General features: G+C 63.9%; 1 protein-coding gene across 4 annotated transcripts in view; it reads left to right on the top strand.

Annotated features, from left to right (window-relative positions):
• Nucleotides 1-15,677, top strand: part of TBC1D22A (TBC1 domain family member 22A) — a 228,356-nt gene that overhangs the window by 176,322 nt on the left and 36,357 nt on the right. For 2 of the 4 annotated variants that reach the window (XR_004961560.1, XM_036278222.1), the window contains exon 12: nucleotides 3,401-3,513. Coding sequence is in view for 2 of the 4 variants with exons in the window: in XM_036278220.1 (XP_036134113.1) it covers nucleotides 3,383-3,528 (146 nt within the window). In the remaining 2 variants the exon portion in view is untranslated. Of the gene's footprint in view, nucleotides 1-3,382; nucleotides 3,529-15,677 lie in introns of those variants that run through there. The other 2 variants (XM_036278220.1, XM_036278221.1) reach the window with 2 other exon arrangements.

The following is a 15,677-nucleotide window of genomic DNA, read 5'->3' as shown; positions in this document are numbered from 1 at the left end:
CAGCACAGGCTCCAGGCTCTAGGCTCCAGGTGTGCGGTAGGGCTTCTGACCTTGGGGAAGGGCAGAGGTCAGGTCAGGGCCCGGGCACAGCACAGGCTCCAGGCTCTAGGCTCCAGGTGTGCGGTAGGGCTTCTGACCTTGGGGAAGGGCAGAGGTCAGGTCAGGGCACAGCACAGGCTCCAGGCTCTAGGCTCCAGGTGTGCGGTAGGGCTTCTGACCTTGGGGAAGGGCAGAGGTCAGGTCAGGGCACAGCACAGGCTCCAGGCTCTAGGCTCCAGGTGTGCGGTAGGGCTCCTGACCTTGGGGAAGGGCAGAGGTCAGGTCTGGATGTAAGGGTCATTCATGGCCCTGCCGAACTTTCTAGAGGTTTAGTTTTATAGCTGCTGGTAATTCCACATTAGAAATGAGTCCTGACTCATGGAGAACAACAGAATGGTCCCTGCACTGCTGAGAACCCTCGGGGTGGAGGAGGGACAGACAGGCAGGCCGGGTGTGTTCATGTTGCACGATTTCTTCCTCCCTCACTCAGCACCTGGTGTGTGCATGGGCTGGGGAACGGGCGACTCGGCCCCTACCTGCCCCTGAGCAGCTCACATCCCAGGTGGGCACGGACCCCGCAGCAGCGCTGCCCAGTGAGCTGTGGTGACCGCTGTCCTGGTGGGGTGTGGAACCACGCGGAGGGATTGCAGGTCTTGGGGGAAGCGGAGGTCTCGAGCCAGGGCAGGTGGGCTGGGCGGGAGGCGCAGGTGGAAAGCCGTCTCGGGAGGCAGAGCCCGAAGGCCTGGCAGAGCAGGTCCATTCCATGGGCAGGTACCGCCAGGCACCCAGTGCCACCTGAGGGCACACGGTGGGGCGGGAGTGCGGGGGAGGGGAGGGCCATTATGAGACATCCCAGCTGTCTTCTGTGGATCAGTCTTTCCCAAACTGGGGCCCTTTCTGGAACCTCAAGATGTCTTGAGATGAAACCCCCTTGTGGCAGTAAGTGCCCCCGGGAGACGGGCCAGGGACACAGCGAGGGGGGCCTTTCCTGTCCCTGGCCTCTTAGCGGTGGAGAGCCGTGGGCTCAGGCCCCGCCCAGGGCACGCGGGTGACTGCGGCTGGCACTTCCCCTCCGCAGGAGGGGGCGAGGCTTCTTTCTGCATCTTGGGATTGAGTTTGTTTGGAAATAAACGAGGAAGGAACGTGTTCCAGAGGCCACAGTGCCGCCCCTCTGCGCTACAGCGGCTCTTCCCTCCCGGGGACCTCCACCTGCAGGGCCTGTGAGGGGCCAGGGTCCCGCCTCCCGCCGTCTCGGGGCTGCTGGGCGCCGGCTGCCGTGTAAGTTCCCCGTAGGCCCGGCACGGGTGTGGCTGCACATGGGCATCGCAGAGCTGATTAAACAGTCTCAGGTCTCACCTGATTCTGATCGAGGACGTTGAGGTGAGCCTGGGATGAGGAGGTGTGCGGCTCTGTCTGGGACCCTCGACTGCACCCCTGAGGTGCCCTGCTGCCCCTGAGGCCTGGGCGCTGCCCTCTCCCTCCCCTTACCATGCACTCCAAGGCAGGAGGCCCAGAAGGAAGAGCTGGAAGGGCCCGGTGCAAAGAGACTGTTTGTTCACTGAAATCTTGGGCTTGTCCTAGAAATGCATGGTCTTTCTGCACATGCCTGTTTGCTGTGGTTGGTGTGAGGAGGGTGTCAGACCTCTCAGGGCGACCTGTTCCACCGCCCTTGTGTGCTGCTTGCTTCCAGATGCCTCTGTCCCGACCCCCTGGGGCTCCTGCCCACACCCTCCCAGCCCCCGGTGCCCAGACGGGGCTGTTCCCTACGCTTTCACGGGGAGGACGCTGCAGCCTGGCCCATTGGGATGCCGGGCCTTCCGTCCTGTCTGCGTGGCTGGTGGAGCAAAACGTCCCTCTGGCGTGGGTCTGTCCCTTCAGGGAGGGGTGCCTGGTGCCATGGGAGCCGAATAGTGGGGTGAGCCGACGCCAGCCAGAGGAGCCCTGCTGCCTGGGCCTCCGTCCCTGCTTCTGGGGCCTGGCCCCGCACCCTCCGTCCCTTTGTCCCTGCAGAGGCGGGTGTGGGGCCTCTGGTGTCCCCCGCGGGTCCCGTCTTCTTCCTGCAACGTGTCACCTCGCTCCTCCCGGGACCTGCCTCCCTGCTGGCAGCCTGGGCTCAGAGGTGCGCCTTGTGCTTCCTGTGGCCCTGTCCTGCGGCCGGCCACTGTCTGGTGGACTTGGTCTCGAGTTGCCATCTCTGTTCCCCAGCATCAACGGGGCCTCATCGCCTGGCAGTGCCCTGCCCACCTCCTGGGTTGAAGGCAGCAGTGTTTTGGGGGTGGGGTGACATCTGGGGTGGGAGAGACAGGAGCAGAAGCAGTGAGCACGGCTGCAGTCGGGGAACAGCCCTGCCCGGCCAGCTGCCCCCGCTTCTGCCGAGTGCTCGTGTAGGCGCACAGGGCGTCCGGAGGGTCCTCTACCTCTAGGGAAGGCTGGTTTCTGCAACTTTGCAGTTATCCAGACCCTGTATCAAACCAGGCCAGAGCTAACTTCTCTCGTACACTTGTTTACGTGCCGTTTCTGGAACTTTCTTTGGGAGAACACCTGTGAGCTTTTCTCAGGATTGCCTCTCAGGGCAGGCCCCCGGGGAAGATGAGCCCCGAGAGAAGGACATGTTGGTGACTCGGGGCGTTAAGGAAAAGATGGGTGCAGGGGGACTTAGCAACACTCGGGTGGGCGCCGATGACGCAGTCGGCACCGCAAGTCCTGGGTCCCGTCGTGGCCACCCGGGCACCACGCACCTGCTCTGAGACGGCACGGCGCCTCTCGGGCCCTCAGGTGGGACGTCGTGTCGCTGTGAGCACTGGGCCTTGGCCTCCTGCAGTGGCTCCTCCAGGCTTCCATAGGCGCGAGCTTCGTGGAGCCCTGCGGCCTTTGGGCTGGCTGCCGACGCTCACTGGGCAGAGACCTGGGCAGGGCCGCAGGGACCCAGGCTGGGAGTTGCCGCTGTGGCGAGCGACTTTGGCCCCTCAGGAGGCTGTGCGCCAGGGAAGGGCGGGCGGTGAAGCCTGGCTCCTCTCAGAGGCCCAGCCGTCCTCACCGTGCCCAGCCTGGACCCAGAGGCACCGGCCCAGGGCTGTGCCCGCTTGCGCAGTGGCTGGAGGGGGGGGGGGTCCTCCTTTCCAGCTGGCGAGCTCATCTGCCCCCTGCAAACCCCACTCGCGCCTGAGCCTGGGGGCCTGCCCTGGGCAGGAGGAGGGCCTGTCTGTGGGGCTAGGCCGCCGGCCGAGCTCAGCTCTGCCCGCACCTCTCAGACCCCTGCTCACGCCGTCAGGCGGGCGTCGGCTGGGGGCGGGCTTCCCGTGGTCCCTGGGCGTGGTCGGAGCTGGCCTGTGTGTCCTGACAGCGGCCTTGTCTGTCCTAGAGCAAGTCCACCGGCACCTGGAGCGGCACGAGGTGCGCTACCTGCAGTTCGCCTTCCGCTGGATGAACAACCTGCTGACCCGGGAGGTGCCCCTGCGCTGCACCGTCCGCCTGTGGGACACCTACCAGGTGAGCTGTGCCCGCGGCCTGGGGACATGCCCTAGTCACCGCCGGCCTTCAGGCCGTTCCCGTGTGCTTGTCGCCCGGCCGGACGTGGGATGGAGAGGACTCTGTCGTGGCTGGTGAGCTTCACGCCCGCCGTGCGGCAGGGGCCTGGGCGGGGCGCACACTCGGGACTCTGGCGTGGTCTGAGCCACGCCTGCCACAGCAGTCAGGCCTGTGTGTCTGAGTGACAGGTCAGTGCAGGTTGACGTTTCCTCCTCTTCACCGAGGCTGCTGAAGTTCACTCTTCAGGAGACTGAGCAACAGACCACCTCTGCCCCCAGTGTCCCGCTGCCCGCTTGAGCCCCCTGCCCGCTCGAGCCCCCTGCTGCCTCGGGTCCCGCTGCCCACTCAAGCCCCCTGCTGTCTCGGGTCCCCTGCCCGCTCGAGCCCCCTGGCGTCTCGGTGAGGCCTGGAATCCAGGCCAGGATGCCAGTGTCCCTTGGACAGCAGGCCCTCATCTGGACTGGGGTCACCTCCCGTGGGGGCCGGTGCTCACGCCTCACGTGAGAGCAGGCTTCCTGCCTGGGGCGCAGACAGACGGACGGGAGCTGCTCTTTGCGGTAGCCTGAGTTGCAGGCCCTGGTTAGGCGGTGGCGCGGGGCCTTGTGTGGGACAGCCACAGAGAGGGTCGTGGGCGGCCAGGGCCTCAGGCAGGCCGGAAGGGTCTCAGCCACCCCATCCCTGCACGGAGGCGGCCTGGTCTGGAAGATGCACCCGTGGGAGAGGTGGTTTTCTTGGTCACCTGGACGAACCCAGAGCCCTGTTCCTGAGCCGCCTTGTGCCCCGCGCGGCCCGTTTCCGCTTGGCGTTTCCTTCCACACAATCCTGACGACGTTCCCTGCAGACACTGTGAGGCGTGGGGCGGCATCCGCACCCCCACCGCGGTTCTGGTTTTCCAGGTTCTTGGCAGCCACAGAGTTTCTGGACACTCGCCTTTGTGGGGACATAAAGCCTTTTCTCGGGTCGTTCGGCTGAAGTGGCTGACAGCCTGGTGCTGTGGCTGGGTCTCGGGGCATCTCGGGAACAACTGCATCTCCCGTAAATTTCGAGTGCTGCTTGCGACGGGCCGGCTGCTCCCCACCCCGCCCCCGCCGTGCGCAGAGCCCCTGTGGCACTGTCGTCATCGTGGGCGGATCGTGCGTGAAGTCTTCCTCGTTTTGAGGAGCCAGAAGTGGACCGTGCGTCCAGGGTCCTTCCCACACGCTGGAACGCCTAGTGGGGTTCACGTTCAGTGCAGCCGTGGCGTCTTCAAGGGGGTTTCCCTGGAGTTGGGTTTTGTCTCGTTTGTGCCTGGGCTTGTTCGTGCACTGAGGTCCCCTGGCCGTAAGCACTCCTGTCTTAAAGTTTGGGGGTGTTTTATACTGCAGGCTCAGGTACCCACTGCATTGCATCCTTTGGCAGTGAGCATACGTGGTAGTCATAGGGTGGCACTGGGTGGGCACTCTCCGGGTGTTTGTTGGCTGGGCTGTGACAGGTTTCAGGAGCCCTGGCCCCTGCAGGCACCTCGTGGGGTGTGTGGCCTCAGAAGGTATTGATAAGCACCTGCTCTGTCCCAGCCCCACCCGAGAGGGGGCACAAAGGTGAATGAGGGGCGTTCTCTCCAGCGTGAGAAGGCATGGAAACGCGCCAGCAGCCGGAGGTCGCCCGCCCTCGGGAGATGCCCACAGCGCAGGTGGTCCTGGCGTGGCTGCCGGGGCGGAGGGAGCTCCAGCTCCAGGGCCTTGGCCGAGGGAGGGGTTTCGAGGCCTCTGCTCCCCCGCTCTGGACCGTGGAAGGACACATCTGGCCTCTGCCGCCGCCCTGCCTGTGGGTGTTGATGACTTGGAGTGAGAGGGACCTCTGGGCTTGTCTCTTGTTGAGCTGCTCCTTCCGAGTCTCTTTGGCGTCCTGGCTGGCCAGGGTGTGCCCTGGTGCCCGCGTTTTCTCCTGACTTTGCTTCTCCTCCCCAGCCCACTCCCTGCCATGCTTGGTCTGTGTCGTGAGGAGGCCAGCGACTTAGCTGTCCAGTGCCTGAGAGCAGGCACAGAGGTGATCGGGAGGCGGTGGCATTTTCTCCTGACGCTGGAATTCCCCCATTCTCGTTTCATCACAGTAAAGACAATTCTCTCCTTAAGTGCCAGCCGCATGGCAAACAGAACGTGAGCAGAGACTGGGGTTTAGGCAAGTTCTAACCCAGGGTCCATCTCTAAACCCGGCTGCACACAGGACCGCCGGGTGCGGAAGGCAGAGCCAGGGGCGGGGAGCCCGTGTCGCAGGCGGGCACAGCAGCCCTCAGAAGCCAGTCCCGCCAGCTGAGGGGGGTGCAGAGCAGCTGGGGCCGGGCCTGGCCCAGAGGTGGACCTGCGGGCAGGCGGGGCAGTCCCGCCGGGGCCGCCCCTTGTCTGGGTGCTGATGCCTCCCTTCCCTGTGAGTGGCCGTCCGCCGTGGGACCCGCTGGGGAGGAGCAGGCTCAGAGGTGTCGACAGAGGCGGATTTCCTGAAAGGCAGGCGGCCCAAGTGCTCATTGTTACCGGAGGGCATTGGGAGGTCAGCGGGCTCAGGGTTGCTCGGCTCTCCTGGGGTGTGCTGTGGCCCCAGAGTGTGGCCTGCTCCCGGCACCGTGGGAGTGACTGGGGCTTTGGGAGGCTGCATGAACCTGTGGCGGCTTTGGTGGTGTGGACGCGTCACGGCATGAGTTCTCCGGGTCCGCGAACGCCCCGTGTGTGTGTTCCTGTGTCCGTGCCTTTCGTCGGTGTGTTACAGTAGCCCCTGTGCAGGCCCCTCCTCGGGTGGGTGCCGTCCTGAGGTTGTATTGTTCTGATGCGTTTGTAAGTGGCCTTCATTTCCCTCTCCCGCAGTTCATTGTTAGTGTATAGAAATGCATTGCCGAACAGGACTGTTCCATCCTCAACTTGGCTGAATTTGTGTGTCCAAAGGAAATGAAATGATCTCAGAGATACCGGCACCCCAGGTCACAGCAGCGTTATTCACGGTAGCCAAGGTGTGGAAACAGCCTGGGTGTCCATCAGTGATGGACACACTCACACATGCACACACACTCTCATACACACACACACACACACACACACACGCACGACTCACTCACACACATATGCACACACATGCACGACTCACACATATGCACACACTCATACACGCACGACACACACACTGTGTACACACACACACACGACTCACTCTCATAGACACACACATGCACACACACACGCACGACTCACTCATGCACACACACGACACACACTATGCACACACTCATACTCACACGCACGACTCACACTGCACACACACGACTCACTCTCTACACACACGCACGATTCACACACATGCACACACGCACACGACTCACATATGCACACACGCACGACTCACAATATGCACACACATACTCACACACATGACTCACTGTGCACGCACACACGACTCACACTCTCATAGACACACATGCACACACTTGCGCACACACTCACACACATGCACACATACTCTCACACTCACACACATGCAGAAATGTACTCAGATAAAAGGAAGGAAATCATGAATGTGGCCCGGGGCATTAGGGGAGGTAGAGGGAGGAGGGGGAGGTGGTCTGGTCTACGTGCAGAGGGAGGAGGGGAAACCTGTGTGAGGTCATGGCAGGCAGAGGCTCTAGGACAGCTGCCCAGTAGAAGGCTCTAGAAGGTGGAATGCCCCGTAGGGTAGTCTCTGGGCACCCTGGTGCTATTCAACACTTGAAAAATGTGACCGAGGACGTGGTTTTTAAATTGACTTAATTTTAACTCATTGAAACTTAAATTGAACAGGCACAGGTGGCCAGTGGTGGGGGTGGGGGAGCCCTTCTGGGAGGGCGTGGGCCGTCTCTGTCAGTGAGGGGTGCGGAGGGGCCGCAGCCTAGTGGTTCCGGTCCAGGGAGGGAGACACCCCTCTTGCCAGGTGAGTGTTGCAGGCTGGCTTCGTGCGGCTCCAGGCTTCCACTGCATTCCTTCCCAGCGGGACCCAGAGGCTGCGGGCTCTGCTGCAGGCCCTCCGCGCCGTCCTGGAGGGCGTCTGCCGTCACTGCTCCCGTGGTGGCTCTAGTCACAGGACAGGAAGCAGAGGCTCTGTCCCTTGGCTTCTGATCCGGTCACCCACGCACCCTCCGTCTGGGGCGCCGCCTCCGAGGCTGCGAGCAGACCCCAGGCCTGGCACGCGCCACGTGAGGGAAGGGGCACGGGGCTGCCAGTCTGTGGGGTGTCTTCCTCCCGATACAGCTCCGGCTCCCCTCGTCCTGCCATCCGGTGTACCTGGGCCATGTCTGTAAGGAAGGGGGTGTGTTTGGACAGTTCCCAGAAGCCCATGGACGCAACGCTTGTCTGCGACCCCGAGGACAGGCAGAGCTGAACGCCCTGGCTCAGCACTATCCGCACACGTGGGCAAGTCTGTCTCCAGAGCTCACACGTGGCCGTGGGGAGTCGGCTGGGTCCTCGTGCGGGCTCTGCAGGTGGCTGCTGGGGGCGGGCAGTCAGCTTTAGCCCACATCCCGCTGAGAGGGCCGCCGCCAGCCGGGCCTTCCCTCGCTCAGGCTCAGATGTGCCAGCACACAGCGCACCGGGGGTCGCTGTTCTTCCTCACCCTGTCCGCCGACCGCGGAGCCGTCCACATCCGGGGTGTCCGCGGACTGCGGAGCCGTCCGCACTCGGGGTGTCCGCTGACTGCAGAGCCGTCCGCACTGGGAGCGTTACGCCAGGCTGTGCCGTCCACACCCGGGGTGTCCGCTGACTGTAGAGCCGTCCACACCCGGGGTGTCCGCTGACTGCAGAGCCGTCCGCACCCGGGGTGTCCGCTGACTGCAGAGCCGTCCACACCCGGGTGTCTGCTGACTGCAGAGCCGTCCGCACTGGGAGCGTTACGCCAGGCTGTGCCGTCCGCACCCGGGATGTCCGCCGACCGCGGAGCCGTCCGCACTGGAGGCGTTACGCCAGGCTGTGCCGTCCCTGATTATTGTAGAAGTTGCAGCCGGGGCGCAGCTGCGTGGCTTGCCCGCGTGCCTCCCTCACGTGCTGTGCTGCACTGTCTGCACCGCCTCCTGCAGGCGCGTCTGTGCACAGCGTCCAGCGGAAGGCCAGGCGAGGATGAGCTCAGGTCTCTGCTGCTCCGGCACCCATGGCAGAGCAGGGCCAGCGCTCGGAGAGCTGGGCTACGCAGGCACAGGTAGACGGAGCCTTGGCCTAGCCTTGGTGTTCACGTCTGTGCCTGACGTCAGCGCAGGCGGCCTGGTGGGTCCCCACTAACCAGAGGTCGGAGGTGGGGGCGGGTCTTCTCAGAAGTCATTCTCAGTGTGGCGCCCAGTCTGTCTGGCCACGGAGTCGTGTTTAAGTTGCAAATTTGTTCTGAGACTATTCTGAGCTCTAAGGAGGCATTCTGCTAACGGCATGTCTGTCTGTCTATCCGTTCACCTGTCCGCCTGTCCATCGCCCACCTGCTACACTGGAAACACGGATCCTGGAGTGGGGGCCTCTGCCAGGCCACGGCTGTGGCTTCCTGAGCTTCGAGGTGCCCGCCCAGCTCCGACTCTCGGGAGGACGGTGCCTCGGCTGTCCGCTGGCCTCGGCCACAGTACTGACCCGGCTGTGGCCCTGGTCACAGAGGGCGGAGAGCACAGGCTACGGGGCGGGGTGGGTGGTCACAGTGGGCGCCAGGACCCTCTCCCCTGTGCCCCGCCCACCTGTGCCCCGGCAGCGCCCACGTGAGCACAGGGACGGGATGGAAACAGCCGGGTCCTCACCTGCCCTTCCGCCCCCGACGCCCTGATGCCGGGCACCTGCTGCTCCTGGCCAAGCCGGCCTGGGTCACAGCCTCCGCAGGCCGCACCGCGTGTCACCTCCCTTTCATGTACTCGGGAGGGTGAGCGAGTAGACGCTGACCTGAGGACGCTTTCAGGAGCCTGGCCTGGCGTGTCCCTCGCGCCACGGTCTGCAGCCCAGTTTCCTGTGACCTTCAGTCAACGAGCACGAGGAGGAGGCTCTTTCTGCCTGGGCCCGAGTGATCGCTCAGCGCTGCGGGGGCCTGGCGCTCTGTTCTGGGCCCTGGGACCAGGCCTCGTGAGCTCAGGACAGCGTCCTGGGCTGGCCCCGGCTGCCTACCCTGGGTCAGCGCTGAGATTTCCCGAGGTCAGCCTCCCCGCTCCTTGGCAGGCCACGCGGCACCTCAGAAGGAAGCGTCGCAGTGTGGGCTCCCGGGCAGCTCCCAGGCATCGTTCAGATGAATGAGTCCTGGGGATGAGGAGGTAAAACTGGGGGCGAGGTTGCAGTAGGCAGGGCGGGCAGAGATGGGCATTCACGTTCGGAAGGGTGGACAGGTCTCTCTGTCCCGAACGGCTCCCCTTGCCGTGACTCGGTGCGCTCAGCACACTGCACCGGGGTCAGACAGGTGCAGGTGGTCAGGGCTGCCACCTGCTGGGCCCAGGCTGCCCTGTGCTCGGAGCCAGGAGGGTGGGGGTTTGCCTGCGTCCGCAGGGATCCGGCTGCAGTGGGCGAGATGCCGGCGCCAGAGCCCCAGGAAGGGACCACAGCGTGCAGTTGGCCGACCGGAAGAAGCCGGCTGAGGCCACACAGCCAGTGCTCTGTGCAGCATCTGCCCACCTGAGCGGCCCTATCTGGGCTGCCCACAGATGCAGAGCGGTGCCTGCAGTCTCCTCTCTCCGGTGCGCCGTCCCTCTGTCGGCCCGTCTGGGCCGCCCACAGATGCAGAGCGGTGCCTGCAGGCTCAGCTCTCCGGCGCGCCGTCCCTCTGTTGGCCCGTCTGGGCTGCCCACAGTTGCAGAGCGGTGCCTGCAGGCTCAGCTCTCCGGCGCGCCGTCCCTCTGTCGGCCCGTCTGGGCTGCCCACAGATGCAGAGCGGTGCCTGCAGGCTCAACTCTCGGGCGCGCCGTCCCTCCGTCGGCCCGTCTGGGCTGCCCACAGATGCAGAGCGGTGCCTGCAGGCTCAGCTCTCCGGCGCGCCGTCCCTCTGTCGGCCTGTCTGGCCACCCATTTACAGATGATGTTTTGAGCACCTGTTTGGATGTTGGGACCAAGTCTGCTGCCCCAGGCTGGACATTAAAAGACAAATGGGAGCTGCCTCCTGCCTCGCAGGACCCTTCAGTCGAGTCGGGGACAGAGAGCAGACACCCCTTGAGCGGTCAGCAGGAAGTTTCAGGCAGGGGCAGCGGGGAGGGTGGCCTCACTGCCCAGGACTCAGGCAGGTTCAGGTGTTCTGACGTGTTTTCTTGGCCAGCCTGCAGTGGGGACCTTATGGGCAAAAGTTCGGGTGCCCATTGTGGGTGCCAGGCTGCCCGCTCCCACAGGACACCTGCTGTGTGGCACCACTGTTCTGGGCTAGGCTGACTGTGGTCGGTGGCCCTTCCACGTGGCCCACCATCGGGGAGGGGACCCAGCACCCCAGTGCCCTTCACCCCCTCTCCTAGCTTCACGGGGGTGGAACGGATGTGCCTCACACTGGCCGTCCGGAGAGCCAGCTCGCCCAGGAGGGTGCCTCTCCCCCCAGGTCTGCGCAACAGTGCCCAGGGCTCCAGCTGGCGGGAGCGGGGGGCTCTCCAGGGTGAGCCTCGCCTCCACCCCACGGAGTGCCCACCTTTCGTGGGTGTGTCCTCGTGTGGCCCTGCAGCAGCAGCAGAATGCCCATGGGGCCTGCTCTCCCTGTTCACGGACTGGTGTTGCAGGGGGATGGGATGGTGGCGAGTGGCTGTGGAGTGGCTCTGATGGGCCCTCTCCGACGAGCTGACAGCCGCGGGCCCGGAGCTGGGCAGCGCTGCTGTTGGCGTGAAGGGCGCGTGCAGATGAGCCCGGGCTGGCATTGTCAGGAGCTGTGCGGCAGCCTCTCCGGGGCCGCTAGTTCATTCTCCGCCGGTCGGCTTCCCTGGGAGGACTGAGAAACAATTAAAATGATACATGAGGTAGGGAGTTTCGAAACTCAAAAGGTGAAGGCAAGAATTAGTTTAATACAAAATTAGACGTATTATTTGTTACTTACATTTTTTTTAGACATGGTTCACTGAGGCAGCAGGGTCCTATTTTTAGCCCTGGATAGCTAATAAATACCATTTTGGGCTGTTTTTCAACTCAAAAAGGCTCATAAGTTCTCTTAATGATATTAGCTGGCTAATTACATTGTACATCGTTAAAGTAACTCCTGCTGCAAAGTCTAATAATACAAGAAAAGTTGCAAAAGCAAGTTTTTGAAGGAGTTCATTTGACTCAATTACCTCGTGACAGTCTGGGTGTTGAGACCTCACTGAAAACGTCCCAGCAGAGCACCTGCAGGTCGACGTTGCAGGTTTGACTCAGAAGGTGAGCCTGCTGTTGGTGTGATCGGTCCCGGCGGAAGGCCCCCTGGCCCAGGCTGAGTGCTGCAGCACAGCTCCGGTGAGCAGGCGGCCAGCAGGCAGGCGTTCCCTTCCGCCTGACCCGCAGTGCCCCCTGTGGCATGTCCCCCGGCAGGCCTGCCCCGGTGCACATGCCCCTCGCCCAAGTGCCCGCCCTCCAGCACCGGCCCCGTGTTGTTTCTGGTGACGGCCTGTTGTTCTGAAGCTCACCCTGGAGGTGGCCCGCGGTGCCACCGGGGTCTCGGCATGGTCACGTTTGCTGAGGCTGTTGATGTTGGATTTGAACGCCTTCCCGAGGTGTTTGTTGGCTTTTAAATGGGTCACTTAAAACTCCTTTTAGGAGTCAGTCTCCTGACCGATTAGAGGAAAGGATAAAAGCCGTAATGAGGAAACTCCTCGTCTGGGAGGAACACACACGGGCCAGTTGCTTGACGGCTCTCAGCACGTGTCAGCTCGTGTCACCACAGCTTGTGGCCCCGTCACCACAGGAGCGGGCCCGTCTCTGTCTCCCTGTGGTGTTGGTCTTGGCCCAGGGGCGTTCCCAGCAGGAAGTCCAGGATGTAGGTCAGCATTCAGTCTCCCGACCCCACGCATCTGTGTGCTGCTGTGTGACCCTTGGTCGGTCCGCGGTGGTCCTGCTGCTTTTTGGTGGCTGCTGTCCCATACCCCCTCAGGTGCTGGGTGCTGGGTCTGCCCTGGCCTGCCCAGCCCGGGCGGCTGCACCCACTTTCTCTGTGCTTTTATGGTCCAGATAGAAATGGCAACTTTTGGCTCAAGGTCAGAGGCAAAGGCTCCAGCAGTTTCTGGGTGCCACGCCACCAGGTGTCACCTGTGATGGGACCTGTCAGCCTGGAAAGGCTGTTTACTGTGTGACATGGTTGAGGAATTCTGGGAAGGAGGAAAACCAGCAGCGTCCCGCTGAGCACACGATTTCCTGCTCTGAATGTCTGAGCCCAGGGACTCCGTGTGGCGCAGACACTGTCTCTCCATCTGTGAGGGCCCGCGGTTCCCTGTGCGTCACACTGGACTGCAGAGGGTGCATGCGTCTGGGTGGGCTCGGCCAGCCTCGGAAACTGCTGCTTGTGCCAGGCTTCGTGCTGGGAGGGCCCTGTGTTTCCTGGGCCTTTGAGAGGTCACTGTCTAAAGGTCAGCATTTCAAGGTGCGCAGGCGTGTTGTGGATCCAGGGGCCCTGTGTGCACTCAGACAGGTGTGAACATGAGGGGCCCAGCGGGACAGAGGTGTGGCAGGAAGCACTGAGCTTCTGTGGCCCCAGCCCAGGCCACACGCCTCCCTTGCTGGCTCTGCGCACAGGCGGCCCCAGATCTCTGCACACAGGCGGCCCCGGATCTCTGCGCACAGGCGACCCCGCCGGGACTCTGCACACAGGCGGCCCCGGATCTCTGCGCACAGGCGACCCCGCTGGGACTCTGCACACAGTTGGCCCTGGGACTCTGCAGAGCAGCCCACTAAGCTCTGCTCCTGGCGTCTGTCTCAGCAGGGCCGTACCTGCCCACGTTTGGCTGGAAGAGTGGCTGTCGCGGTTCCTCTGCACCCTAGCCCGTGGCCAGACCCCATTGGCACGCCCGCCGTGCTGCCCTCTGCTATGCGCTGGGCTGTGTGGGTGGGTGTGGGGTGCCAAGTGGCACCCCGATCTGAATTGCCCGGTGTCCTGGAGGGCGCACTGGGAGCACGGCCAGAGCTTGTCCGGGGGCAATGTGGCCCTGTCCTCCGGCCGCCATGGTTGTGCCTCTTGCGATGCGTGTGGTGGGGCTGGCGCAGAGCCGCGCCCAGGTGCAGGCCCCACACCCCACGAAGGACGGCGGCTCCAGGCCCAAAGGGAAGCTTTCTGGGTCGGGTCGGATTTGAATGGAAAACCGAAAGCTGTCCCTTTGTCAGAGGCTTTCTGTGGGGCTGGTGTACGCAATAGATTCTCTGTTTCTCTCCCTTCTCTCTTGAATTTTAATGCTGCCGTGAAAGCGATGGGTAAGAAATACCCCAGGAGAAACCACGCTGGGGGCCTCCCTCACTTCGAGGAGAAGCGCAGACCCAGGGAGCTGGGGGAGGGCAGGAGCCGCACTCTGCGGCACCGCGTCGCCGTGCCGTCTGGGCCCTGGAAAGCAGCAGTCTCCCTGCCGGGGCTGCCGCACCAGGTCTGCCCTGAGCTGCCGCACCTGTCACACGGTGACACCACGCCTGGCCCAGCTCGCCCTGCAGCCCTCCCCCGAGGACACAGAGCCCAGCGCAGGAGCGGCAAGGCCGCACCCAGAACCGAGGAAGGAGAGGCCCCTGACAGGCAGCCTGTGCCATCCTTCCACGGAGCTCTGCCCACGTGGTTATGAACCGTGTGAGGCTGTGGCCAACGCCCCAGATGCCAGGGAGGGCTCCCAACAACCAGACCACAGGCCGGCAGAAGGGAGGGACCTGACATGCAGAGGGGGCGTCGCCCTCGTGCCCGCGGCGGCCTGAGGCCAGGGCGCGGGGCCAGCAGCACTGTGTTCCTGTGGCCCAGGGCCTGGTTGCAGGGCAGGCTTGTAAAACACAGGGTTGGAAGAACTGGTTTGGATCTGACTCCCGACTACTGTGTTCGCTCCAGAGCGGCAGAGGCGCTGGTAATGCTGCCCTCGCCCCTCGTCCATCCTGGCTGGGAACCGGCCAGGGGACGGCTGCAGCGAGCCCATGCGGCAGCGGGCGGAGGTGGCCCGTCAGCTCGCGAGGCCTTGCTTGTTTCCCTGTGGCGCGTCACCGTGCCTGGTCGGAGAGCTTGGGAGGAGGGTCTGACAGCATCTGACTTCGGGCTGGAAGCGTCACCATGGCAGCTCGGCTGCCGGCAGCACACTGGCTGGTCCCGAGGCTGACCTGCCGGCAGCCCGTCTCCTGCGGAGGAGAGGCTCACGGGGAGATGTGTCCGTCCTCGGTCTAGGCTGCGTCCACCCGGGACAGCTCGCCGTCCGTGGTGTAGAGAGGGGTGCGCACTGTCTGCCCCCCAGCTCTGCGGTGCCGTTGTCCCGGCACACGCACTCCGCCACCAGGAGCTGTCCCACGGCTGTCCTGCCTAATCACCCCGCTGGCACCTCTGTTGCCCACCAGGGATCTCTGCCATCTGCCCGCCCTGACCAGTAGCCTCTGAGAGCTTCTACCCGGTCAGGCCCAGGCCGGCAGGGAGGGGCGTGGTGGAACTCCGCCTCCTGGAGATGGCAGACCACAGGGAGCAGTGCAGCCCAGAGCCCCAGCGCTGACCCAGCAGCCCGGACTCGGGCCGTGTCCCCTCCTGTGTGGGCTGGGGTGGCTTTGTAGTGGGCTGGGCTTTCGGTGTGTGCATCACAGAACCCCAGAACACCCCGAGGCTGACAGGCCAGACCGGACTTGGAACACAGGAAAGCAAGTCGTTCTGGCCCAAGGACACCATGCGGGAGGGCGGGGCCACCAGTCCCTGGGCTTGGGTTCCGGCACAGGCTCGGGGCAGGAGAGAGACTGTGCCCTCAGAGGTGGGGGACGCGGGGCTGCGGCACTGAGTGAGGCCAGCGCTGGACGGCTGCCCCGGGCGCAGGACGAGCTGCAGGAAGCCCTCCTGTGGCCTGGCAGACGCCCGGGTGGACCTGCCAGTCCAGCCCTCGGCTGGGACAGGCAGGGAGGTGCTTCCTCACACTTTCCCCGAGGGCCACACGCATTTGCGTGGACAGGACCTGTGTCACCTGGAGGTCACAGACTGAGCGTTGGCGTCAGAGGACATGGGGGCTGCTCACGTCGCTGGAC

The sequence above is a fragment of the Molossus molossus genome, unplaced genomic scaffold, assembly GCF_014108415.1.
Source record: "Molossus molossus isolate mMolMol1 unplaced genomic scaffold, mMolMol1.p scaffold_m16_p_26, whole genome shotgun sequence".
Taxonomy (NCBI): Eukaryota; Metazoa; Chordata; class Mammalia; order Chiroptera; family Molossidae; genus Molossus; species Molossus molossus.
The sequence above is the reverse complement of the archived record's forward strand: the minus strand, read 5'-3'. Positions and strand labels throughout refer to the sequence as shown.